Source organism: Sminthopsis crassicaudata, chromosome 3 (genome assembly GCF_048593235.1).
Source record: "Sminthopsis crassicaudata isolate SCR6 chromosome 3, ASM4859323v1, whole genome shotgun sequence".
NCBI lineage: Eukaryota > Metazoa > Chordata > Mammalia > Dasyuromorphia > Dasyuridae > Sminthopsis > Sminthopsis crassicaudata.
The window spans coordinates 639079765-639107246 of record NC_133619.1 but is presented as its reverse complement, the minus strand read 5'-3'; the positions used below and the strand labels follow the sequence as shown (position 1 = coordinate 639107246).

At 40.3% G+C, this 27482-nt stretch overlaps 2 protein-coding genes across 2 annotated transcripts in view; both read left to right on the top strand.

Moving 5' to 3' along the window:
• Positions 1-809: 809 nt before the first annotated feature.
• On the top strand, positions 810-27482 carry C5AR1 (complement C5a receptor 1). Its single transcript, XM_074306934.1, has 2 exons — positions 810-903; positions 25037-27482. Exons 1-2 carry the CDS (start codon positions 894-896, stop codon positions 26104-26106), a joined length of 1080 nt encoding a protein of 359 aa, XP_074163035.1. The 5' UTR covers positions 810-893; the 3' UTR covers positions 26107-27482.
• Positions 824-27482, top strand: part of C5AR2 (complement C5a receptor 2) — a 35512-nt gene continuing 8853 nt past the window's right edge. Inside the window, exon 1 of the mRNA XM_074306936.1 lies at positions 824-903. The gene's annotated coding sequence lies outside the window, so the exon portion shown is untranslated. The remainder of the gene's footprint in view (positions 904-27482) is intronic.

Genomic DNA, 27482 nt, shown 5'->3' with positions numbered 1-27482 from the left:
GTTCGGAGGGCACGCCTCCGATGACACACTGGGCAAAAAGTGAATTCCATTTTTAAAAAATTTCTTTAAGATGAACATTTGTTGAAGATTCAATCATAAAGAAATTTCTTTTTATCCATCAAACTAAAGGAAAGCAATTTAGTGTCCTATTTCCCCCCTCGCTACACGCGGAAGAATTTTTTGACATTTGCTGAGTTCCAGATTCTCCCTTCTTCCCATCTGCCCTCTGCCCCCTCAGGAAAGCACAAGTAAAGTTATGCAAACCATTTCCATAAAAGTCATAAACAACTGGATTTTTTAAAAAAAGTTAACTAAATTTTATTTAAAATACAAACTTACAATATTGCTCATTTTAGGAAACGATATCAGCGTGCACCTGGATCTAGCTGAGTTCTAGGCAATGGAAAGTTTGTCTCTGGACAGATAAAGCTGCTCCTCCCCACGCACTTTTGTCAAATGGACCCTGGGGTTTCCAGGGCCGGAGTGGGGGCGTCTCCCTTCCAAGGCTCCTTTGACCTCTCAATCTGCCTTGGTGGGAACCCCCTCTGCTCCTTAAATCTGGTAACCAGATTCTCTTCCAGAAGTCTTAGGTGGACTCTCCCTCGGGGAAGGCGGTAAGCCCAGTGGTTTGGTCCCTTTCAGGGTCCCAGCCCATAGCCTCAGTTCAAGGGCTAGTACTTCTTCCACCAGTGCAGCCAGAGGGGGAACTCCCAGACTCCTTTGGGTACTGGACAGCCTAGTTCAGGAGAGCCCCTGGGAGGAGCTAGGCCCGTGTTTCCTCTTCTCCCCCCTCCCCGGGCTGCTCTCCCTCACTTATAAGCCAGAGCAACAGTTGGTAACTTGCTTGGTGAAAACGGAAGAACTGACTTTAGAGCCAGAAGTCCTGGATCGAGATGGAGCTAAGTGAGTTTTCCCCTGCCCCTCAGCATCCCTCCCCTTTTTTCAGCGCCCCCCTGGCCTCGGTCATTGTCTCTCGTTGTCCCTTTGTCTTTCAATCCTCCTCCTTAGCCTCCCTTCTCTGTCTCCTCTCTCTGTTCAGTAATTCCTTTCTGTCCCTTTTCCCTTTCGTCTTCTTTGTCCCTCACTTTCTCCTCTTTGTCCTTTCAGACTCCCCAACTCTCTTCCCCAGCACCCCCTTTATCCATCAGTCTCCCCATCTGTCCCCAATCTCCCCTTGAGCTGTCTCCCCTTCTCTGTTTCCCAACCTCCCCATTTATTTTCGTCTCTCTACTCTGTCCCCTGATCTCCCCTTTATCTCCCAGCCTCCTCTTCTCTGTTGTCTTAGCTTCCCTTTGTCTCTTAGTCTCCCTGTCTTTGTCCCCCAATCTCCCTTTTATGTTTTAGTCTTTCCAGTTCTGTCCCCAATCTCCCCTTTATCTCTGTTTCCCCATCTCTGTTTCCCAAAATCCCCTTGATCCATCTCTCTGTCTTTCCTTCTCTGTCCCTCAATCTCCCCTTGATCTTTCAGTCTCCCCATCTCTGCCCCCTGGCCTCCCCTAGATCTCTGTCTCCTCATTGTCCCTGGTCTCTCTCTATCCACGCCCTTCTTTGTCCCCTACCCCTTCCCTCTCGTTCTTCTCAGCTCCGACCTTCGCCTTCCTTTTCCCTTTCGGCCTGACTTTTCCATTTTAAGCCTCTATCTCCATCCTCTGGTCCCGTCTCCTCCTCATCTGTGCTCCCCCTCCTCCTGCCCTTTCTCCATCTCCCAGTATCCCTGTCTGTCCCTCAGCCTCCTCCCACCTCTGGTCTTCCTTTGCTCCTTCCTCAGACCCTTCTGTTCCTGCTTGTTGGTCCCACATGCCTGTGGCTCCCAGTCTCCCCCAGCTCTGGCCGATGACCCCATGTTCTCTCCCCTTCACCTCCATCATTCCATCTCCACTATCTTTATTTGACTTTGGTGCTTCCTTCTCTCTGTCTCTCCCTTTTAAAAAACAGTTTAATTTCTCTGGACAAGTGTAGATTTTTCAAATATGTAAACAAAAAGAAATAATAGAAATGAAGAAAAGTAGCATGGCTTAGTGGTTAGAGGACCAGCTTGGCCTGGGATGCCCAGTTGTGTGACCCTGGCTGAGTCTCTTTAGCTCTCTGTTCCTCCAGGGTTATGTCTCAAGGAGGAGTGGCTGAACTACCCTATTGGAGGAAACTTTCTCCCCCCCCCCCCCCCAGTTCCCTGAATTCACCAGTATGGACTCCACCCATGATGTAACCCAGCCCATTAACCCTCATTGGGGGAAAAAATATATATATATATTTTTCAAATAAAATAAGAAAGCAATAACCTGTGAGAGACAACCAAGCCATGGACATGGTACATGGTTGTGGAAAGGGAAAAAGGGGAGTATTGGGGGCTTGCTGAGGAGGGGAAAGAGTAGAGGGAAGGAGAGAATTATGCAAAAAACCATCATTTCATCAGCATCCTCTTCCCCCTTCCTGGCAAAGAACCCCGGACTGTCTGATTCAGGAGAAGGGCTCCCCTTTTCCCTGCCCTTCCAAAGCACCTCAAGCTGAGAGGACACGCTCAAAAGCCGATTTTACTCCTACCCAAGCCAGCCTTTTATCTAGGCTGCCGAGTTTCCTCATTAGTTTTCTGTTATTGCACTTTATTGACCATTTCCCCCCCCAAAAAAATACATATTGAATTTCTTGGCCACACCCCAGATCACCCCGGCTTCCACGTCCTTTCTTGCGTGTCCCATTTCACCACAGGTAAAATAAAATCTATATTAAAAAGAAAAAAAAAATAGAATAGAATGGACTTTGAAAAAAAAAGACTTGGGATGTCAAATGGTCAGTAACATTCAGAGTCATTTTCTTCTAAAAGCTTCTTTTCTTTCCTGTTTATTGCGTAGCTTTGATGCAGAAACTTTTTATGTAATCCAACTCAACGTGTATGTGTGTGTGTGTGTGTGTGTGCTTTTCTGGTCCTATCATTTCATCAGTGAAGGAACTTAGGATGTGGAAACTTCCTCGCCTTTTTTATATCAGCCACTGATATTCAAATAATAATCTTAAAATGTTCCTTGTGGGCATTCCCTCTAGCTGCCGTGACTTCTCCTTTACACAGCTGCTGTGTCTGATGGAAATTGAGTCAAGGCCGTGGAGTTCACCTTTGTCAGGTCTCTCTGATACAGCCCCTTCTCTCCCCTGACTCTGCCTTCACCCCCGTCCAGCTCTCACAGCCTCAAGCTGGGACTACTGCAGTGGCTGCTGGGAAGGCTGCCGGCCTCCAGGCTCCCTCCTGTCCAGTCCTTCCTGAGGCCAAACTGACCTTTCCTCCAGAGGCAGGGGCAGACACTCTCACCCTCCTCAGTAAGCTCCCTGACTAACTCTAAATTAAACTCAACTCACCTCTGGTGATTTCCTATTGCCTCCAGCAGCAGCTGTAAAGTTCTCCATTTGGAGTTCCGAGACCTTCTTGACCCACAAGTCTTACACTCCCCCCCCCCTCAACAGGAGTCTCTCCCCCCACCCATGCCATCTCATGACACTGCTCTCCTTGGGCTTCCTCAAGACACTCCATCTCAGGCCTGTAGGCATTCTCCCTGGAACGCCCACCCTCCTGGGCTCTGCTCCTGGCTTCCTTCCAGGCCCAGCCAAAATCTCCTCTCCTACAGGAAGCGGCTTCTGATCCTCTCAGTGCCCTTTCTGTGTCCACGAGTTCCCATTTCTCTTATAAATAGCTGTCTGCCTGCGTCTCTCTCATTACCTTCCCTTTCTGCTAAAAGCACAGAGCTGGCACTTAGTAGGCACTTAATAAAAACTTAGTGACTGACTATCAGTGGAAGTCTTCCTGACACCACATGACACCGCTTCTCTGTGTCCTATTTCTTTTGCTTTTAAATAGCTAAAAAATCAGTTCGCCAAATCCTATAGATCTATGTTTTCCTCCTCCTCCTCCTCCTCCTCCTCCTCCTCCTCCTCCTCCTCCTCCCTCCTCCTCCTCCTCCTCCTCCTCTTCCTCCTCCTCCCCTCCTCCTCCTCCTCCTCCTCCTCCTCCTCCTCCTCCTCCTCCTCCTCCTCCTCCTCTTCTTCTTCTTCTTCTTTTCTTCTTCTTCTTCTTCTTCTTCTTCTTCTTCTTTCTTTTCTTCTTCTTGTTCTTCTTTCTTCTTGTTCTTGTTCTTCTTCTTCTTTCTCTTCTCCTACCCATTCCCCTTTTCCTCCTCCTCCTCCTCCTTTTTCCTTCTTTTTTCTTCTCCTCCTCCTCTATCATCATCATCATCATCATCATCTCCTCCTTCTCCTTATCCTCCCCTATCCTTCTTGTCCTCCTTGTCTTCCTCCTCCTCCTCATCTTTTTCCTCCTTCATTTTCTCCTCTTTTTTGTTCTTGTTCTCTTTCTTCCTCTCCTTTTCTACTACCATCATCATCATCATCATCTCCTCCTCCTCCTCCTCCTCCTCCTCCTCCTCCTCCTCCTCCTCCTCCTCCTCCTCCTCCTCCTCCTCTTCTTCCCCTTCCTTTTAAAAATCCAGATTAGCAATCTATTTGGAATTTATTGTGTCATGTAGTGGGAGACCTTTGCTATTCCGTTATCCGATTTTTTCAACATTTAAAAAGTGAAGGATTACATTTCTCCCCTAATATTTTCAGATCTCAACTTTATCTGACACTATTATATGGTAGGAATTTGCTTCTGATTCCAGATGATCTCTTTTGCTCCTAATTCGTTTTGTTATCTGGTATCATATGGTTTCAAAAATGATCATTGTGTTCCATGTAGTACGTGCGCTCTGGACTTATTCTCCTGATCCCAACCAGTGCTGTTCAGTTGGGAGCTCAAGCACAGCTGGTTCTCCTTTTAGGGGTAACTTTGAGGAATTGTGGATTCATTTTCACTACTGATCTTAAGCCCCCATCTAGAATGTTCTCAATCTCAATCATCAGATCTCTCTCTGATACCGTCAAATCAGTTGATATCTCCTCAGTGTCAAGTAATCAGTTAATACAAATCTACTTTTCAAAAGTGATATAGACTGAGAAAGTATAGCAAGGATATAAATATGAAAACATCCTCTTGACCAGGGTGCCCTCTGCCTTCTACACATCCACTTGATCTCTAAACAATGGATTTCGGCTTAAGTTGGTGACTACTAAATGCTTTACCGAGTTCATTTCTGGGTGGGTCATGCTGAGGGACAGCTTGTTCTAGACAGGGGGGCTCCATCCCCGTGGGTCAGGGAAGACTCCACAAGTGGATTTAGCTGCTGTGACTGCTGATCCGGGCACTGCCATGGACTCTAGTTGCTGAATCCCTGAGGGTTTATCTGAACCTTATAGATCATCATCTTCTGGCTCCTAAATCAGTCGCGTCTCCTAATATGTATTCACTTAAGAAGGGAAAAGGAAAAACACAATGGAGCAAGACACATTGTTACTATGCTTTCGTAACCACATGGTGGCCAGGTAGGAGAGCCAACTCTACCAGGGGTTCTCAAACTATGGCCCGCGGGCCAGATGCGGCCCACTGAGGACAGTTATTCGGCCTGCCAGGTTATGGCAAACAGGCTGAGGGGCGGAGACAGAGTGGGAGCTTTTGTTTTTACTATAGTCTGGCCCCCAACAGTCTGAGGGACAGCGAACTGGCCCCTATTTAAAAAGTTTGAGGACCACTGCTAGGCCCTCTGTCCTCTCCCCACCTAAGGTCTACAGCAGTTAAGAGAAAGAGAATGTTAGTCTGTTAGTTTTTTCTTCGTGTGTATCACCATTTATCAAGCACTTATTATGTTCCAGGCAAAGTGCTGGGTGGGGGATACCAAGAAAGCCTCCTTGTGGTCCTTGGCTTGAAGAAACTTAAGTTCTATTCATATAACTGATTCAGCCACTTAATTAAAGGCTTTTTATTGTCCTTCAGCCAACTGACCAGTGGATTCCTTGAATTGGAAAGGGCCCTTCTATCATACATTATCATTAATGAATTTAAAGGAAGTTCATAGTTCAGGGAAGTAAATACAGTTCAAAGAACTGAGTTTAGAGGCGGAGGACTTGAGATCAAGTGCATCACTTTCACTTCCTCCCTTCTAAATGACCTCAGTGTCCCTATCTCCTTTTACTCCCAAATCTAGGATTCTGGGATCTCTCTGCAGTTGTCCCTGTCCCATCCCTGTTTAGTCCTTCCCAATCCCCGTGTGATACTCTTGTCCATTTCTTCTTCCAGTTATAATTCAAGGTTCCAGAACCAAAACTCTCGTCTCACACAGAACAAATTCAACCTCCAGAGAATATTTCAATAATCATACTCTTTGCTGCATGCCCCGAATTAGAAATCTCTCTGCTAACATTAGAGTCTGATGCTTTCCAAGGTCTCCTGGGAAAACTGTTGTTAGATCCTCTAACAAGTATTCAGATGGACTAAAACATCAAGTTAAGGGTAAATGCTTGTTCCAGAGGCAGCAAACTGGCCCAGTGGATAGAGAAGTAGTGAAGACTTAAATTCAGCCTCAGATACCCCCTATCTGTGTGACCCTCAGCATGCCATTTAACTTCTGTCTGCCTCAGTTTCCTCATAAGTAAAATGGGGATAAATAATAACACCTATCTCTCAAGGATGTTGTGAGGATTAAATAAGATACTATGTCTTAAAAAAAAAAAAGTGCTTAGCCAGTACCTAGCACATAGTAGGTGCTTAATGAATCTTATTTCTTTCATCCTTCCCTTCCTTTCTTCCCCTTTCTTTCTTTTTCTCTTCTTTCCTTTCTCAACCAAAGATTTGTCCCCACACACGTAACAATTGAGAAAATTTCCTTTCTGTCTCCAGAAGGCCTTTGCTCCAAGGCATCCATACTATCTTCCAGACTTCGAATCCCACTATGCATGACATCTTCCCAGGAAGGAAAAGTATTAAGGAAATCAGCTAAAAATAATAGTTTTTTTTTTTTCAAAAATCACATCAAATAGCTGTTTAATGGACAACGGATCTCTAAAGAGATCCTCTGCTAACAAGGATTTAGCATATCCTTGTGTAACTACTTCTGGGAAGTTCTAGAAATTATTTCATAGATTATCACTGAGCTAAATTGTTATCAAATGGAAAGGGAAATGGTCCAGAAATAAAAATTCTGATAGTGCCCTACAACAGGAAGAGATAAACATAAACAATAGTTTGTTGTTATTTAGTAGTTTTTCAATCATGTCCAACTCTCCTTGACCCCATTTGAGGTTTTCTTGGCAAAGATACTGGAGTGACTGGCTATTTCCTTCTCCAGCTCATTTTACAGATGAGGAAATTGAGGTAAGCAAGGGGAAGTAATTTGCTCAGAGTCATGTGTCTGAGGCTGGATTCGAACTTCAGACTTTCTGACTCGAAGAACAGCACTACTCACTGTGTCATCTAGCTTCCCTGATGAACATTATAGAAACTTAGTCAATATTACCTGTCTTACACATTATTTAATTTCCACTTTTCTCTTCATCTGAGACCCCAATATTTTGTTTCCATGTTCTCCTTGGGGTCTTTGATTACCAATTGATCTCTAGGTCAAAGGACATGGATGCTTTAGCTACATTTTCCCATTGGCAAATTCAAATTGCTTTTCAGAATTGTCAATCATGACAGCTCCACCAATAATGTATCAGTGTACCTGTCTTCAGGTAACTCTTCCAAAATACTCTTTGCTTCTTTTGTCACCTTTGCCAGTTTTCTTGGTATGAGGTATGGCTCTAGAGTTGTTTTCATTTGCATTACTCTTTTTATTCACAATTTGGAGCCATCTTCCTTACGGTCACCAATTGCATGTCTTCTGTCGAGAAGTTAGATTCACATCCTCCAATCACTTAATCTTTGGAGAATGATTCTTGATCTTGTATATTTGTGTGAATTCTCTTTTTCTTTTGGAGACTAGAATATTATGGTATATATTGATATCAACAATCATTTTTACTCAATTGATAGTTTCCCTTGGTAGCTAAGTGGAACAGTGGATAGAGTGTTGGATGTGAGTCAGGAAGAACTGAAGTTTAAATCTAGTCTTTGATACTTCTGTGAGGGCAGGAACTCTGAAAAGGTATGCTTAAGTCTCAGGGTGATTGATTTAATCCTACAACAAGATATGAATTCAGTGGAATTGATGAGATAATTGGTTCCCTAGTGATATAACGATTGGCTTATACTCAGTATGATGAATTGATTTAATTTTAATAGAGTATTTAAGAGTTCGGAGTCAGACCTAAGTCAGAGCAGAGACTGAGATGTGCAGACTGCTAACTGGCTGGCTGACTGAGACTGCTAGCACAGACTGGGAGACTGAAGGAGACAGACCAGCCACCACGAGGGTTTTTGGCTTTGAGTCTATGTCTGAGTCTGAGAGCTTGAGCCTCCAGCCTCCAGTCCTCTGTCTTCTCTATCTCCAAGTTTGTCTTCCCTCCCACATCTCTTAGCTCTTATATACTTTATTATAAGGACATCATCATAGGTGTCAATCTTGTAGAACTATACTAAGTACTAAGTAACTAGAGAATCATTATCTCAATCCCACTGAATTAACACCTTTTTAAGATTACTTGTGTCCAGTACACTTGGGCCTCTACACTTCTGGATGACTTTGGGTAAGTCAATCTGTCAACCTTGGTTTCCTTATTTGTAAAATGAGGATAACAAGAGTATCTATCTCATGGGGTTATTATGAGGATGAAATGAGATAATATTTGGAAAGCACTTAGTATGATGCTGTAATATAGTAGGTGCTTAATAAATGCATATTTCCTTCTCTTTCTGCTTACCCTCAATGCCCTGGTTTTGTTTGTGTGAACATTGTTCAGTTCTGTATAATTGCAATGAATCTGTTCTGTTTTTACTCTGGGGGTTCTCTCTCCTTCCCTACTTATTCCCTCAGTCTTTCTCTTTGTAGTTTTTTCTGTCCTTTATCCTTCCCCTCACTCTACTTTGACCCTTAGTTCTTCTGTCCAGCACAGCCCCTCAATCTCTGCTTTCTTTATGTTCCTGTAGTCCCTGTTCCTCTGTCTCTGTCTCTTAGCTTCATCCATTCCTTTCTCTTTCCCCTTTATTTGTCCCTCATTCTTCTCTCTATCTTACTCTCCCTACCTGTTCCCCATTCCTCCTTTCTCCATCCCTTGTCCTTCTCTCCATCCCTCAATCTCTGCCTCTTTGTATCTATCCTTCGAGCTGCTCTATTGGGGCACTCTGGCTGCCCTCGCTTTGTCCCTTTTCCCTCCCTTTCTACTTGATTCTAGCTTTCTCTGATTTCCTTTTCTGCTTCTTAATTTTTGCCCTCTCTCCCCGTCAGCAGCCTTGATTTTACCCCTTAGTTTTTCCTTTCTACTTCCCTCTATCCCAATTTACCCTTTTCTCTCTATCTTATTTTTTCCTTCTTCCATCTATCAATACCAACTCTTCTCTCTGTCTTTTAGTCCCCAGACTGTGGCTCAGGTTTCCAGAAACAGGCTCTCAGATTCAGAGAGGTCCCCCACAAAGGACTCCTCCAGTTTTGCTTGAATTCCTCTCCGGGGGAACTAGAGGTGGGGATGGGGAGGATAGGCTGCTACATTCTAAGTGTCCCGTTCCCTTTTGGCACATTTCATCATCAAGAAGTTTTTTCCTGTCTTCACTTTCCCCCATGGCTCTGTGATCTTGTCCGTGTGGATGTTTAGCCCTGAGGTACATCTGAACCATCCCTATCTGCTCACCATCCTGGTCACAGAATCTCAAAACTTTGGATTTGGAAGGAGCCTATAGCTTACTTCCCCTCCGGAATCATTCTAATTAAAGCATTATAAATTAATTAAAATTTCAATTCAATTATAACTTATAATTAATTTTGAAAGCATTAATTTAATTCATTTTTATTGGTGGTTTAAAGTATTTTAATTAGACAGCTAAATGACTTAGTGGATATAGAATGTTAGACTTAGAGTTGGGAAGTTCAAATTTGACCTCAGATACTCACTAGCCATGTGACCTAGGCAAGTCACTTTTCTTCTGCTTGCCTCAGTTTCCTCATCTGAAAAATAGGGATAATGACAGCACCTACCTCCCAGGATTGCAGAGAGGATAAAAGGAGATAAACCTTATTATGTAAAGGGCAGGATATGTGACTGCCCAGGGTTAAGTATCCTGCCCTTTACAACCATATAAAATGTTTAGCAACTTTTGTAGTATTATAAAAATGCTAGTGATGGTTATGTTTAAAATCTTTTTAATTCCTACCCACAATTACATGTAAACAAACATTTTAACATTATTATTATTTTTCTAATTTTCCATTTCAAACTTCCTCCCTTCCCTCCCTGCCATACTCCCTGATAAGCAATTTGATATAAATTATTCTTGTCACGCAAAACATTTCCACATAAGCCACGATGCTAAAGAAAACGCAAATCCCAAATCCCAAGAATAACGAGGGAAGTTAAAAAAACCTGCTTTGATCTACGTTCAGATGCCGTCAGTTCTTTCTCTGGAGATGGGTCACTAGTTACCACTGATGATCTTTTTTTAAATGAAGCTATCCCTCCTTCCCTTCCCTGAATTTTCCCTCCTGCTCAAGATGCAGTTAAGCAAAGCAAACTAACCCACTGACTGCCTGACAGTGTATGATTCATGTATATATCTCACTATTTCATCATTTGAGGAAAGACGCATGAAAGGGCTGATGTTAGGACATGTTTTTCCTTTCACAGATCTTAGAGTTGCAAGGTGTCTCAGAGGTCATCTGTAGCCCACTCCCCTCATTTAACAGATAAGGAAACTGAGGCTTGTAGGTAAAGTGACTTGACCAAAGTCCCACAGGTAATAATTGACTAATAGATCTGGGATGAAGCTGGCTCTTGGTCCCTTCTTTGCTCCTGGCTCTGCCTTTATTGTTTAAACAGAACAAGTAGAATTCCTCCTTCCACAAAACAGCCAGCCTTGAAGGCCGCTATCATTCCCTCTGCATTCCCCATCTTCCCTCCACCAGATTAAACAGTCTCAGGATTATTTTTCAAGCTCTCCTTATTGACTCTAGACTCAAGTGTCTTCATTGTCCTGATACCTCTTCTCTGCGTGTCCTTAGCATATTAATTTGGGGAACCCCAAGGTGAACCCAATACTCCAAACACAGCTGGTTAACTGGATTACATGATCAGTTCCCTTTTTCTGGATACTGCTTTTCTCTTGTTGACCCTGTCAGAACTCTGACTCATAATGAGACCAAAAATCTGCTTAGTACCCCTCTCCCACTTTTAGCACAGAAACTGCAATCTTGTCGTGTCTCTTTCCCTTGAGTTGAACTGAGAAAGCTGAGTTCCTTAGATCTAAATATAGAACTTTTTATTCATCCCTTTTATATTTTACGGTTTCTTCCTATCTTTGCTCCAAGATTTGGACTATAATTTTCACTTGATTCATCATTTCTTTAATTTCACACCCCTCCAATTTAGTCCATCCTTTGAACTTGTCATTTTAGATACTTTAGATTACTTACAATACATTATCGATCCTTCCAGATCCTGATCACCTGCCAATTTGATAATTGCTGTCAAGGACAGATTCCTGGGCTTCCCTCCAAGCTGATATTAATCTATTATTACTATTCTTTGGGTCCAGTCCCAAGCTGGCCAGTTTCAGATACTCATAAATATCCAGTCCACATTTCACATCATCCATAATGAAAGGATGTGAAAGGAAATGAAAGAAATGCAGAAGGAAAAACCAAGGACATTATTTTCCTGAAACCTCCACAAACTGTCTACTGCAGTCATGGAATCACACAATCCTATTCATGATAATTTGGAACACTTTAAAATTTAGAAGGAATATTTGAGATTATCAGAGACAGCTAGGTGGCTCAGGGGATAGAGTGCTGGTTTTGGAGTCAGGAAGAGTTAAATTGAAATCTGGCCTCAGGCACTTATATCTGTGAACCTGGATAGGTCACTTACCCTAATCTGTAAAACAGGAATAATATTGTTGTAAAAATCAAATGAGATAATATTTGTTAAAAAAACAAAACAAAACAAACCAACCAAAAACACTCAGAACAATGCCTGAGGTATAGGAAGAGCTAAAGAAATATTTATTTTACGCCTTAATCCAACTCCTGTTTTTACAGATGAGGAAACTGAAAAATAGAGAGGTCCAAGGTCACATAGATACTAAGTGCAAAGTCAGGACTTGAACTCAAGTCCCATTACTGCAACTGTACCTCTCCTTTTAACAATCATCCCACTTCATTACGTTTACTCACACTTTGTTGTTAATGTTTTGGAACTCTTTTGAAAATCATTTGACCACTTATCTATTCAGTGATAGCTGTTAGTCTTACATATTTATGTCAATTCCTTATATATCTTGGATATCAAAATTTTATCAAAGTTGATGCGAAGATTCTTTTTTACTCAGTTTTTCTTATTTTAGCTGCATTGATTTTATTTATGCAGAAATACTATAATTTTATGTAGTCAAAATTGTTTACTTTATCTTTTATGACCCCTCCACTCCTCATTTAGCTAAGAATTTTTCCTCAGTCACAATTATGAAAAGGATGCCCTTCCATTTCCCCCAATTTAAAAAACAAATGACTTGGCTGTTTACATTTAATTCAACTATCTAAATGGATCTAACTGTAGTATATGGTGTAAGATGCTAGCGTAAGCCTAATTTCTGCCCAGTTGTTTTCTAGTTTTCGTGTAAGTTTTTGATGAATAGAGAATCCTTTCGTGTTTCCAAATGTTTGAAAACTAAGATGCTGAGTTGGATAATTCCTGAGACTTGCTTCTCTGGTGTTTTCTACTTATGACCTATTTCTGATGAAACCAAGCTTTGTCATCTCTGCTTCCTCTTCTGTTTGTTCACAAGCCATGCCTTTAATCTTTCTTATAATTTTGACAGAGAATAAAGCCAAGTTTACTGGCCTATAATTTAAAAACTCCATTCCTTACTTCTTTTTTTTTTTTTTGGAAATCAAAGCAAAAGTTAAACCCTTCTCCATTCCTGTGATAATTCTTCAATTCTCTGTAATCTTCCAAATATCAGTGGTTTTCAAATATTAAATCATTATGGCTCAGCAATCACATGATGCTAATTTTTTCAGGACTCAAGGATGTAATTCCTCTGGGTCAGAGGCTTAAACTCATTAGGGGTTTCTACTTCCTTTTTTTTTTTTTTTTTTTTTAAAACAGATTCCTCACTTATTGCACTAAAACTTTTGGTACCCTCAACGACGCACATGTTTTTCTTCCTCTGTTGAAGGAAAACTACTTCTTGTTCTTTCTGTTTGTTTATCCAAAAATTTCCTGTTATGTTTCCCTCTTCTCATTCCTGGATTTCCTCATCTTATTCCAAGAAAGATTATTGTGAGACCCAAATGAGATAATTGTTAAGTAACGAGCGATACAAATTCCAGTTTTAAATTATTATTATTACTTAATCTATAGTCTGAGCATGCCTTCATTCCCTGAGCCTTCTCCTGTATTTCTATTGATAATGTTTATAAAACAATACAAGAGGGTACTGGTAAATGAAATAACCAGGCTCTTAGGAAGTGAAAGGGAGAATTCTGCACACACACTTTTAAGTTTAATCTGCATTATTTTCATACTTTCTTAAGTTTAGGCTATTAAGAAAACAATAAATCAAGCTCTGGTTTATAAGGATTAATGATTTCTGAGGTGTAAATGCTTACAATATGTAATCAATTCTGGTAAAGCTTCTTAAGCTGATTCCAATACACCCCTAATTACAAGTACATCTATTCTTATAACTCAAAACTACCCATCACCACTTTTCCTTTCCTCTTTGTTTTGATTGAACTTAGAAATACAGTACAATCTAGAATTATATTCTTAGTACCTTGCACAGTTTTTTGGAACATATAATACCTTTTATAGAATATTTTAAAGTTTCATTGGATCATCACAACAGCTGTGGCAGATAGGTGCTATTATTATCCTCATTTAACAGTTAAGGAAACTGAGGCAGCCTTAAGTGACTTACACAGTATCACACAGCTAGAAGTGTCTGAACTTGGATTTGAACTCAAGTCTCCTGAGTCTTTCTATCCCTATATATACCCTAGGCTCTTACTAAATGATTGTTGGTTGAATGGATTAATTCAATTTCCTCATGGAAACATATTAGCCCTATTTCATTAATATCTCCTCTTCTTGCTTGTTATCTATACATGGTACATACATTCATATAAGAAAAGCTGAGGCCATGAGTTTTATTGCCACCTTTCTTCTTGAATTTTATCTCTTGTGAAATTCTAAATGTTCTTACTGCTATTCTTTCTTTTTTTAATTTACTGATACATTTAAAAGTTTTAATTACATCATTTTCCTTTCAAAATATATACTTTTCCTTTCTTTCTCTTTCCCCTCGATATCCCTTGTAAGAAAGAATAAAAAAAGGAATATAAAAGCAGTCCAACCAACCCAACCACAGATTAATAGTGCCTGACAGTATATACAACAGTCCACCCTAGTGGTCCCCCACCCCTTCCAAGATGGGAGGGAAGTACATTTCTTCAAGTCTTTTCTCTTGGGCCAAACTTGGTCATTATAATCCCACACTGTTCTTTGCTGTTATAATGGTTGTTGTTGTTTCTGCTTCCATTGTGAGTTTGGGTAAATTATTATCTGGGTTCTCCTCATTTCATTTTTGTATCAATTTAAATAAACCTAACCTGGAGAAACAGCTACTAGACCCACAAGAGTGTGCCTTCATTCTATTCTGTACTCAGGTATGTGATGTGATTTAGACTGGATTCAGTTCTGGGGAAATCTGTCTTTAATGAGACAGGGGTTCTTTTTTTACATTTTTTTTGTCTCACCAAATCCCTATTTGGTGCCCTAGATATAAATTTACTTATAGTTTAGGTTGTGACTCATGTCAAGGGTCTCCCCCAAAAAGGAGGAGTAAAAAGGGGTTCCACATGAATCAAGTATATGATAGGTAAATTTTCTCTAACCACAAGAGAAATGCTAAAAAACCAGAAAAGGTTCCAAATCTGCATTAACAGAATAACTCAAAACAAGATTCAGTAATTTATTACGACCGTTATATTCCAGTACAATCACCAGAACCTAGCAGTGTTGGCAGAATAACTAAAGAGGCACTTGCCCAAATTAACTCCTGATACAGGGACCTCTTCTCTTGTCTGTGGCCATGTTCTCTGAGAACGCATCAGTTCCTGCCATTTTTGAATTCATAAGATCGTTTCCATCTTAGGATAAGTACTTGTTTGCCAAAGATCAAGAAAGAACAAACACAGAAGTAGAAAAGGAAGGGAAGGGTAAAAGTACAAGCTTCTTCTTCCTCCCTCTCCCCTGCCCACTGATCTACTGAAATCCACAAAACCAAACTCTCCTTATGGGAGAAGGATGGGCAGACAGTTGCTTGTCTAAGCAGAGATTTGGGGGGTTTCTGTGGCTTGCATTTGCTTGTGGTCAACATGATACTGGAGTGGAGAAGAGCTAGCACTTCCTTACTCTTTACTGGAAATCTCAGGGCTATATGATACCCCTTGGAGAATTGGTGAGCCATGGAAAGATTCTCATCCCTTCTCCTAACTGATGAAGTCCCAGGTTTTAGGGTAGGGGAGACTAAGGGACCACTCAGGGCCTGCCATGTCATCACAAAACACAAGGTCCTTTCAGCATTGGGTCAACATCTGGCTGGAAGCTGGTCCCGAGGCTCCCTTGAAGTTGACCAGAAAAGGAAAGTCAGCTCTTAAGTGTATTCCATGGGATAGCAGGAACTGCCAGTCCTTTTCCATGATACCCCAACCATACGCCAATCTTTGCCCTTTTTGTCTCTCAGTCCCACGATGTCTTTTGTTTTGTCCTTTAGTCTTCTCCTAACCTTGTTCCTCAGTCTTCTTCTCTTGGGCCTTTAGTCTTTCCATTTTCTTTCTTTCTTAGTCTCTTATCTTTTCTTTCCCTAGGTGTTGTCTCTTCTCTATTTCTCAAGCTCCATTTTTTTTTCCTCTTCAGTCTTTTCCCTTTCTCTCTATACTTCCAAGTTATCCCCCTCCCCATTTTTGTTTCTTGGGTTCTAAAATCTCTGTGATTGTTTCTTCTTCTCTTTGTTCCTGTCATGGCTGTTCACTAATTTCCTACTTCTTTTTTTTAAAATTTTTTTATTAATTTTTATAATTATAACTTTTTTTGACAGTACATATGCATAGGTAATGTTTTTTTTTTTTACAACATTATCCCTTGTACTCCCTTCTGTTCTGAATTTTTCCCTCCTTCCCTCCACCCTCTCCCCTAGATGGCAGGCATTCCCATACATATTAAATATCTTATAGTATATCCTAGGTACAATATCTATGTGCAGAACCGAATTTTGTTGTTGTTGTTGTTGCAAAGGAAGAATTGTATTCGGAAGGTAAAAATAATTTGGGAAGAAAAACAAAAAAAAAAATGCTCACAGTTTACACTCATTTCCCAGTGTTCCTTTTCTGGGTGTAGCTAATTCTGTCCATCATTGATCAATTGCATCTGAGTTAGATCTTCTCTATGTTGAAGATATGCACTTCCATCAGAATACATCCTCATACAGTATCATTGTCGAAGTGTATAATGATCTCCTGGTTCTGCTCGTTTCACTCAGCATCAGTTGATGTAAGTCTCTCCAAGCTTCTCTGTATTCCTCCTTGTTGGTCATTTCTTACAGAACAATAATATTCCAAAACATTCATATACTATAATTTACCCAACCATTCTCCAATTGATGGACATCCATTCATTGTCCAGTTTCTAGCCACTATGAAAAGAGCTGCCACAAACATTTTGGCACATACAGGTCCCTTTCCCTTCTTTAGTAGTTCCTTGGGGTATAAGCCCAGTAGTAGTATGGCTGGGTCAAAGGGTATGCACATTTTGATAACTTTTTGGGCATAATTCCAGATTGCTCTCCAGAATGGCTGGATTCTTTCACAACTCCACCAACAATGCATCAGTGTCCCAGTTTTCCCACATCCCCTCCAACATTCATCATTATTTGTTCCTGTCATCTTAGCCAATCTGACAGGTGTGTAATGATACCTCAGAGTTGTCTTAATTTGCATTTCTCTGATCAGTAGTGATTTGGAACACTCTTTCATATGAGTGGAAATAGTTTTAATTTCATCATCTGAAAATTGTCTGTTCATATCCTTTGACCATTTATCAATTGGAGAATGGCTTGATTTCTTATAAAGTCAATTCTCTGTATATTTTGGAGATGAGGCCTTTATCAGAACCTTTAACTGTAAAAATGTTTTCCCAATTTGTTACTTCCCTTCTAATCTTGTTTGCATTAGTTTTGTTTGTGCAGAAACTTTTTAATTTGGTGTAATCAAAATGTTCTATTTTGTGATCAATAATGGTCTCTAGTTCTCCCTTGGACACAAACTCCTTCCTCCTCCACAAGTCTGAGAGGTAAACCATCCCCTGTTCCTCCAATTTATTTATGATCTCATTCTTTATGCCTAAATCTTGGACCCATTTTGATCTTATCTTAGTATGTGGTGTTAAATGTGGGTCCATGCCTAGTTTCTGCCATTCTTCTTTTTTTTTTTTTTGCTGAGGCAATTGGGGTTAAGTGACTTGCCCAGGGTCACACAGCCAGGAAGTCTTAAGTGTCTGAGGCCATATTTGAACTCAGGTCCTCCTGACTTCAGGGCTACTACTCTAGCCACTGGTCCCTGTTTATCTTCCAAGCTCCCCCTTTCTCTGAACTCCAATATCTTCTTGTCAAATGGTTCACACATTCTGAGCTGGGAGAGGTTTTGGCTTCCATCCAATTCAAACCCCGAATCACGATCAGATTTGGATTCAGGAAGGGACCCTAGTAGATGTCTAGTGGAACACAAACCTGAAAGGAATTCCTGCTAGAACCCACCCAATAATTGGTTGTTCAACTTTAGCATAGAGACCCCCCCTTCTAGAAGAATCCCATTCCACTTGGGCCTCTCAGAACGCTTTTTCCTGACATAGAGACCAGTCTGCCCTTTGCCATTTTAACCATTGTTCCCAACTCAGTGCTCTGGGCCCAGACAAAGCAGGTCTAATCTCCCCCCACCCCGTATATAGCCCTTCAGATATTGGGAGGCAACAATCATATTCCCCGCCCTGAGCTTCCTCTTCCCCAGCTCCATCAGCCAATTCTTATGTGACATGGGCTCAAGACCCTTCGCCATGTTGAGTGTTCTCTTTGGGAGGCTCTACAGCTTACCAAACTCCTTCCCAAATGGAAAGCCCCCAAACTGATGACATCTGTCCAGTGCTGCTTACAAGGGACCATCCCCTCCCTATGCCTGGAAGCTCTTCCCCTCTTAGTGCCCCATTACATGGCTGTTTCATAGTGTGCTTATGGGCCACTTTTGTTGGGACTCACGGGAGACCTCAAAAAAGTTGGGGTGCCGCGATGTTTCTCAAAAGAATTTGCAGCTCAGACCCATCTCCAAGTTAAGGGGCAAAGTTTATTATAATTGTAATACCAACTAAAGTGGGCTAAGTTCCAAAAGAAGTTAGCAAAGAACTAGGAGAAAGAAGATACATTTATAGGACAAAGTCAGAGAGACTAGGTGCTTCGTGGCACTGATAGACTCATTTTATGGCTTAGAGGTGGAGTTGAGAAGTGGTTCAATTTTGATTTTGTGTAAGACCCATCATTCTCTGGGGGGAGCGCAAGGGGAAAACCTTCTGTTTTAGACCTGAAATGTCACTAGGTCACCAATTGTGTTCTGCGCCTGCGCCAATTTTAAGCACTTTATTATTGTTGCTCATTAGTCTCAAAAACTGTATTAGAACTGACCAACAGGCTGTTAACTGACAGCCAACAAGATTTGTAGCCATAGCATCCTGCTCTATAGAGTAAACAGGGACAAGATAACCTAGGGGAAGAGATATATCATCTCCAACTACATCACTCCCAAGGTCAGGTGACGTTGGGGGTTATTGTTACATCTTCCCTAGAAACTGCCCCACGTCACTCTGACCCCTGATGTTTTCAGAACAACTGTCATTTATCTGTACCTCCCCCCTCTTCCACTGGTGACCTGATTTCTGAATCCAGGTTTAAGACTTCACTTGTATCCCTATTCTATTTCTTATTAGATTAGATCCAGCCCAAATCCATGGAATTGGCCATGGGTTCTGATGGCCGAACAGGGTGTTTCCCTGACTTCCTCTAGCTTGACATCATCTGCCAGTTTGAGTAACATGCTATCAGTGCCTCTGTCCAAATCATAGATAAATTAAGACTAAGAGCAAAACCAAAACCAAGCAAAGCTCCATGGGGCCTAGGATGTTCTGTTAGAGATTTCTCGCCACAGGGACTTTGAGACCTTAACAGCTACTTTTGAGTGCAAAGACACTCAGCATTCTGGGTAAATCCTAAATCCCCTTGAAACCCCCCAGGGAGAGGCAATCTAAAAGCTCCCAAGGCAGCCCAGATCTTAAGCCTTAATATGTCTCTTTGAAAACTTCCCTCAGTTTCCAGTTCTGCCTTCCAAGATCTATTTAAGTGACTAAATTGGCTCAAAGATATAACTTCATCAGAGGCTAATTATTAACAAAGACAAATTCATAATTTTTTCATAAGTGATGGTCAAATAATCTCCACTGAAAGTCGTACTTGACACAACCTTGTAAATTTCCCCACTTTGGCTTGGAGAGATTCCAATTTCTCAAAATTGAGCAATTTAGAGGTCAGCAAGACTGAATAAGACTATGACTCTGCCCCAGAAGAAAGTCACAAGGAGCTAAAGATACTTCAAAGGGACTTTGCTACTTTTCTCCCAACAGTAAATTATTATTGTCCACTTTAAAGCAAAAGATAGCTCGACAAATAAGGTTTTACACATTTTTATCATATTCTTTTAAGAGCTCAATTCATAATCCAAGAGTGATAGAAAGGGAAATTACATTTAAAAAAATAACAGCTTTTTAGTTTTCAAAATACATTCAAAGATAGTTTCAATATCCACCCTTGCAAAACCTTGTGTTCCAAATTTTTCTCCTTTCCTTCCTCCTCACCTCTCCCATCTCCTAGAATGCAAGTAATTCATATATGTTACATGTGCCATTCTTCTAAACATATTTCCACATTTATCATGCTGCACAGGAAAAATCAGATCAAAAAGGGAAAAAAAAGGAGAAAGAAAACAAAATGCAAGCAAACTACAACAAAAAAATGAAAATACTATATTTTGAGCCAATTCAGTCTCCACAGTCTCTCTCTGGATGCAGATGGCTCTTTCCATCACAAATCTATTGGAAGTGGCCTGAATCACCTCACTGTTAAAAAGAGCCAAGTCTTTCGCAGTTGATCATCACATAATCTGCTGTATATAATGTTCTCATCCTACCTTCTTAGAAGTTAGCATCGGTTCATCAAAGTCTCTCCAGGCCTGAGAAATTACATTTTTAACAGCTTTTCTGAAATTTTACAATTATATGAAAAAAAAATTAGAGACATAATAATAACATACACAATATCCTGAATTTAAAACATTAAACAAAACTCATTAGCAGTTAGGTGACATCAATGGAGTAGAATGTAATTCCAAATTTCTTACGTAGAAAGTTTTTCATTGGAGCAGCTGGGTGGCGCACCAGATAGAGCACCAGTTCTGAAGTCAGGAGTTCAAAATAGGTCTCAGACACTTAATTTAACACTTTCTAGCTGTGTGACCCTGGGCAAGTCACTTAATCCCAATTGCCTCAAATTAAAAAAAAAAAAAAAAAAGAAAGAAAGAAAAGAAAGTTATTCATTGACCACTTTTGACACTGTATACTAATCACACCAAAACTCAGTATAGAATAAATCAATATGGAATAATGACCTTCAATTAAAAAGAGTAATAATTAACATTAACATATTGCTTATTATATGCCAGGCACTGTGCCAAACCCTGTACAATCAGAAGATCCTCACAACAACCCTGGGAAGTAATAGTTATTTTATACCCTTCTCAGATTAGAAGACTAAAGTAAATAGTCACATATAATTAATATTGGATTTTAATTTAGTCTTCCCTGATCCATGCATTTTTCAGCATATAGCTAAAAAGCAAATGTATTTTGCAGCAAGCTCTAATTTATTATAATTTTCCTAATAAGAGAAGACATTTCATTGTAAATGAGACCACATAATTTAGTTTCAGGACAGAATTTTCAACAACTCAAGTTTGGGGTTACAATCTTAAATGGTGATATTTAGAATCTTGACTTTCCCAAGGGCTCTCTACTATTATTCTTCACGCTTTAGAGTTCACTGTTTTTCAATTAGTTCATGTTTATTTGACTTCATAGTGGCATTTAAAAATAAATCACCCAATGAATCAAATCAATTTTATTTATTTTCTTAATATACCTCCCCTCTTCCATACTGTCAGAGGGAGAATAAAGTGAATGTCTAAAATTTTCCCTGATTTATTCCCTGTTTATTCTTTTCAGTTTTAACCCTGGGAAATCTTCACCCTTACATTCCCATCCTCCTGTTTCAGTTCTTGGGAGGTCCTAAGGTATGAGGCTCATCCTTTCAAAGAGAAGAGCATCAGCTAGCTTATCCAAATAATTATATGCTGCAAATTTTTACTTCTAAGAGTTTCCATTTGGTAAATGTTATATCTTGACAAATTACTGTCTATTTGAAATTGTCAATGGGCATTTCTCTACAAAGTTTTTCAAATCCTTTTTTATCTCAATGGGATCAAAAACTTCTTTCCAAAAACTAATTGATTTACAATGCCATAAATTTCTGCAGACTGGAAACAAAGATTTCCTTCCTTCTTATCTGTTTCTCTTGTCGACCTCTCCAACTTAGCCAGAGTTAGAAAGACACAAAAAAAGCTTCCTTTTTGAAGACTATGAAAGGTTTTTGATTTTTGAATTCTATTTTCTTTGATCAGATGGCAGGAAAAAGTTTAATTTACTAAGACATGAAACATAAATAATATGACAAAACAGATACATAGAAACAAAGTTTTTCTTCTTATCTCTCACTGAAAGTTTAATCAAATAGTTCATAAGAATATTTTTCTGCTTGATATTATTGATAATTGGGAGAGCTGTTTTGAAACTTTACACTCTTTTCTGATTTTTCCATACAAAGTAGTTTCTTTCAATTGCCAGTCTTTTCTCTTTGCTTTCTGCCTCGTCTTTTGTCTCTGTCTCTGTCTCTCTTTCTTTACCTTACCCTCCTTTTAAAATTATGCCTTATATATTGCATTCTTTAGAACAGAAGCCCCTCCAGAAGGACTTTTTAATTAATTAACTAATTAGGTTGCTTTTTATCTTTACATCCTCAACAACCTGCAGGCCTCTGGGCAATAGGTGCTTAAATGTAAGCAGATTGGCTTTCATCCATTTTTATTTAACTTCTGGTTGCCTTCCAGGGGGTCTCCATCTTTCCTAAAATATGGTAGCCAGAATTGAATAAAATTCTCCAGATACCAACTGACCAGGACAATCTAGACACAGGAATTCAGTCATCGCCCTTACTCTAGATATCCATTTTCTCAGATGTTCCTGCTCCTTGGTGGGGGGAATGTATTTAAAATATTAAAACATATGTAAAATATTTAATATAAGCAATCATATTTAAAATATTGTTTTAGTTCTAGCTTATATAGAATATATATTATATAGAATATATAGAAATGACATCGATTTTTAAATTGTTTTAATATTTTCATTTCTAAATATATCACTCCCTCTTCCTCCATGTTCTGAGCCATTCTTTGCATCAAAGAATGAAAAAGAAAGGAAAAAAAATAGTTTAGTAAAACTAAACACCAGACTCATCCACGCCTGCCTTAGTTTAAGCCTCATCATTCTGCAGTCTGGGCTATTGCAAAAGCCTCCCAACTCTCTCAGTTTCAAGTCAGACTTCACCCTGCAGCCAAATCCATTCCCCTTCAAAAAATTTGTCCTTCTACTCAGCAAACTCTAATCTTACTTAATAGTATTTTATTTTTTCCCAATTATATGTAAAGATGGTTTTTAACATTCATTTTTATAAGATCATGAGTTCCAAATTTTTCTCCTTTCCTCTCTTCCCTCCCCCTCCCCAAGACAGCAATCTCATTATACATACACCATAATCTTAAATATATTTCCACATGTTGTGAAAAAAGAATCAAAACAAAAGGAAAACACCATGAGAAAGAGGGAAAAGTGAAAATAGTCTGTTTTAATCTATATACACAGTTCTTTCTCTGGATGTGGATGGCATTTTCCTTCATGAGTCTTTTGTAATTGCCTTGAATCATTGTATTGCTGAGAAGATCCAGACCCATCCAAGTTGATCATCACATAATCTTGTTGTTAATATGTACAATGTTCTGGTTCTGTTCACTTCACTCTGCATCAGTTCATGTAAGTCTTTCCAGGTTTTCTGAAATGCATTTGCTCATCACTTTCTATAGCACAATATTATTCCATTACATTCATGTACCACAACTTGCTCACCCATTTCCCAATTGATGGGCATCCCCATAATTTCCCATTCTTTACTACCACAAAAAGCTGCTATAAATATTTTTATATAATGTGCCCTTTTCCAATTTTTTTTTAGTGAAAATAATTGTGGGGAGGAGGACTAGGCAACTGGGGCTAAGTGACTTGCCCAGGATCACACAACTACGAAGTGTTGAGTGTCTGAAGTTGGATTTGAACTCAGGTCCTCCTGACTTCAGAGCGGGTCCCCACTGCATCATCTAGCTACCCCCCTTTCCAGTTTTAAATCTTCTGTTTGGGATACAGACCCAATAGGACTCTGTTGGACTAAAGGGCTCACCTGCAGTGGAGAATCCCTGATCCTTGGATGACTTCAGCTCAAGTGCCGCCTTCTCAGAGAGGTCCTTCTTGGCCTTCCCAGCTGCTGATGCCCCTCCTTTAGCCCCACCCATCCCCCAATTTTGTGTGTGTGTTGTATGTACCTGTTTTGTTATCTCCTCCAGTAGAATATAAGCTTCTTGAGGACAGGGACCATATCACTTTTGTTTTCGTATCCCAGGGACACATACTAGATGCTTTCATAGTAATAAGAGCTAGGATTTATATGGCAATTTAAGATTTGCAAAGTGTTTTACACATAGTTGATTCAGATGGCTTGTGAAGGATGTGTTATTACTGTTACTATTTTTTTATTTGCTACCTAAAATAAAACCCATGGATTGCAAAGGAAATTAATTATATTGGAATATAAAATAATATAGAAATTACATTTATATATTTATTATTTAATAGTAGCATAAGTATTTATATATTTATTCGATAGAGATTATATATATTTACATATACGAATATATTTCTTCGTAAAAATTAATATTATTTTATTTAATATATAAATTATATTTATATAAAGTAATATATACATTATATGAAATATTTAAAAATAAGTTCACTTTAACATATTAGTTATGTATTAGTCAACCTTCCATCTAGAGGAGAGGCTGGGGGGAAAGAAGAGAAAAATTGGAACAAAAGATTTTGCAATTGTCAATGCTGAAAAATTATCCATGCATATATCTGGTAAATAAAAAGCTATCATTTAAAAAAATAAAAAAAGAAGTTCATAGATCCTAGGTTAAGAACCCTTGAAAGAACCCTCTGAAAAGAAGAGCTAAGTTTGAATTCTGTATCAGACATTCACTAGTTATATTAACATAGAGAAATGAGGGACTCTGAACCTCAGTTTTCCCATCTATAAAATGACAACATTAATATCATCAATTTTAGAACACTTTTTATGAAACTCCAATGAAAAAAAGCCTTTTTAAGGATCTATATGGGGCAGCTGGGTGGCGCCCTAGTGCACAGAGTGCCGGTCCTGGAGTCAGGAAGATTCAATTTCCTGAGTTTGAATCCAGCCTCAGACAATTCTTAGTTGTGTGACCCTGGTCAAGTCACTTCATCCTGTTTGCCTCCGTTTCCTCGGATGTAAAAAGAGACGGGGAAGGAAATGGCAAAGCAGTCTAGTGTCTTTGCCAATAAAACTCCAAGTTCCAGTCAAGTCGTGACTGGAACCAACCAAAAGGTGCTATTACTAATCAGCTAATTAAGCTGCTTATTACTAATGGTCCCATGTTCAATGTTTGCTCCCTGCTAGGCACCGTGTTTCCCATAGGTGATGGCTTTACAGACTACCCAGACTACTTAGACTATGAAAACTGGACCCAGACTAACCGTATAGATGGGGAGAGTCCATATACAGCTTCCGAAGTCATCTCCCTCCTGGTTTTTTCCGTGGTCTTCCTGGTGGGCGTGCCAGGTAACGCTGTGGTGATCTGGGTGACGGCGATGGAGGTCCACAAGACGGTGAACAGTATCTGGTTCCTGAACCTGGCCCTGGCAGACCTGCTCTGTTGCTTGGTGCTTCCCCTGTTGGCCGTCCCCATCATTCGGCATGGGGACTGGCCATTCTCTGAAGGTGCTTGCCGCTTCCTGCCCTCTGTCATCCTCCTCAACATGTACGCCAGCATCCTGCTGCTCACGGCCATCAGCATCGATCGGTGTATGTTGGTCATGAACCCCATCTGGTGCCAGAACCACCGGAGCTTGTCTGTGACCTGGTTTGCCTGCTTATTGGCATGGGCCCTGGCCTTGGTCCTGACCATCCCTTCCATGCTGTACCGCTATCTGGAGCAGGAGTTCCTTCCTCCCAGCTGGTCTTGTGGGGTGCTCTACAAGAATAAGTCAGTCGAGGTTGGCGTGGCTGTCTCCCGCTTCCTTTTCAGCTTCCTGGGCCCTCTTATCATCATCTCTCTGTGCTACATCCTCCTGCTCGCCCGACTATGGAGCCGCCACGCCACTCGCTCCCACAAGACCATCAAGGTGGTGGTGGCCGTGGTCGTGGGCTTCTTCCTCTGCTGGACCCCCTATCAGATTGTGGGCCTCATGCTGGCCTTGAACCGCAAAGGCTCCAGACTCTACTCCGGGGCAGAGCGTTTCGACAGCCTGAGCATCTCTTTGGCTTACATCAACAGCTGCATCAACCCGGTCATCTACGTGGTCGCAGGCCATGGCATCAAGGGCCGCATGATAAGCCACTCCATCTGCACCAAGCTCCGGAGTGCACTGACCGAGGACTCGGTGGGGCGAGACAGCAAATCCTTTACCCGTTCCACGATGGGGTCTACAGCAGTCCCCGAGGAGAAGTCGAGCAGCGATGCAGTCTGAGGCACAGCGAGGCCCGCTGCCTCCTCTCAATGGAGGGGTGGCTAGGCTGACCCCACGGACTTCATTTCTTCCCTTTCTACTAAACCGCTGGCCTCCTCTAATCTCCAGTTAGTTTAGTAGCTTCCAGAGGGCAGAAACCATTTTTTTGCCTTTTCTTTCTATTTATCACAGTGCTTGGCACATGGGACTAATAAATGGGACTCCCATTGCTCGCAGAGTTCTCCATGGCTGCTTTGCCTGAATGCTTTCAGCGCCCAAGGAGACCCATTGCAGAGATTCTCCAGTGTCCTCTTTCCTTCATTCTCCAGAAAATCCTCCCATATTGCATCCCTCTCTGTTCCCCTCACCCCCAACTAGGAGCTCTTGAACCTTTCCCACTTTATTCAATACATCTTTAAGAATTTAAATTGGTTGGAATTGAATGGGAGTACATATAGGTGGAGAGTACGTACAGGTGGACTTTGTCCAGCGTTCCATCAGGTTTTGGATGTCCAAGTATGGTTTATTTTTTTAATTTTAATTTTTTAAATTAATTTTTATAATTATAACATTTTCTTTGACAGTACATATGCATGGATAATTTTTTTTTTACAACATTATCCCTTCTACTCCCTTCTGTTCAAAGTTTTTCCCCTCCTTCCCTCCACCCCCTCCCCTCGATGGCAGGCATTCCCATACATATTAAATATCTTATAGTATATCTTAGGTACAATATATATGTGCAGAACCACATTTTGTTGTTGTTGTTGCAAAGGAAGGATTGTATTCGCAAGGTAAAAATAATCTGGGAAGAAAAACAAAACAAAACCAAAAAAAAACACAATGCTCACAGTTTACACTCATTTCCCAGTGTTCCTTTTCTGGGTGTAGCTGATTCTGTCTATCATTGACCAATTGGAATTGGATTAGCTCCAAGTACGGTTTAAAGATGACTACTTCCTGAACCAGGAGAACATTGTATATAGTAACAGCAACGTTACATGATGATCAACTACGATAGACTTAGCTTTTCTCGGCCATACAACGATCCAAGGAGATTCCAATACACTGTGGTGGAAAAAGACATCAAAATCCAGAAAGCAAACTATGAAGGCTGAAGACAGACTGAAGCACACTATTTTCACTTTTTTAAAGAAAATTTCTTTCTTATGGTTTTTCCCATTTGTTCTGATTCTTCTTTCACAACACGAATAATATGGAAATATGTTTAAAATAGTTGTACATGCCTATATGATATTGCTTGCCTTCTTGGGGAGGGGGGAAGGAAGGAGAGGAAAGGAGAAAAATTTGGAACTCGAAATCTTATAAAAGTGAATGTTGTCTTTGTGTATAATTAGAAATAATAAAATGCTATTAAGAGAATTTAAAAGTTCAAA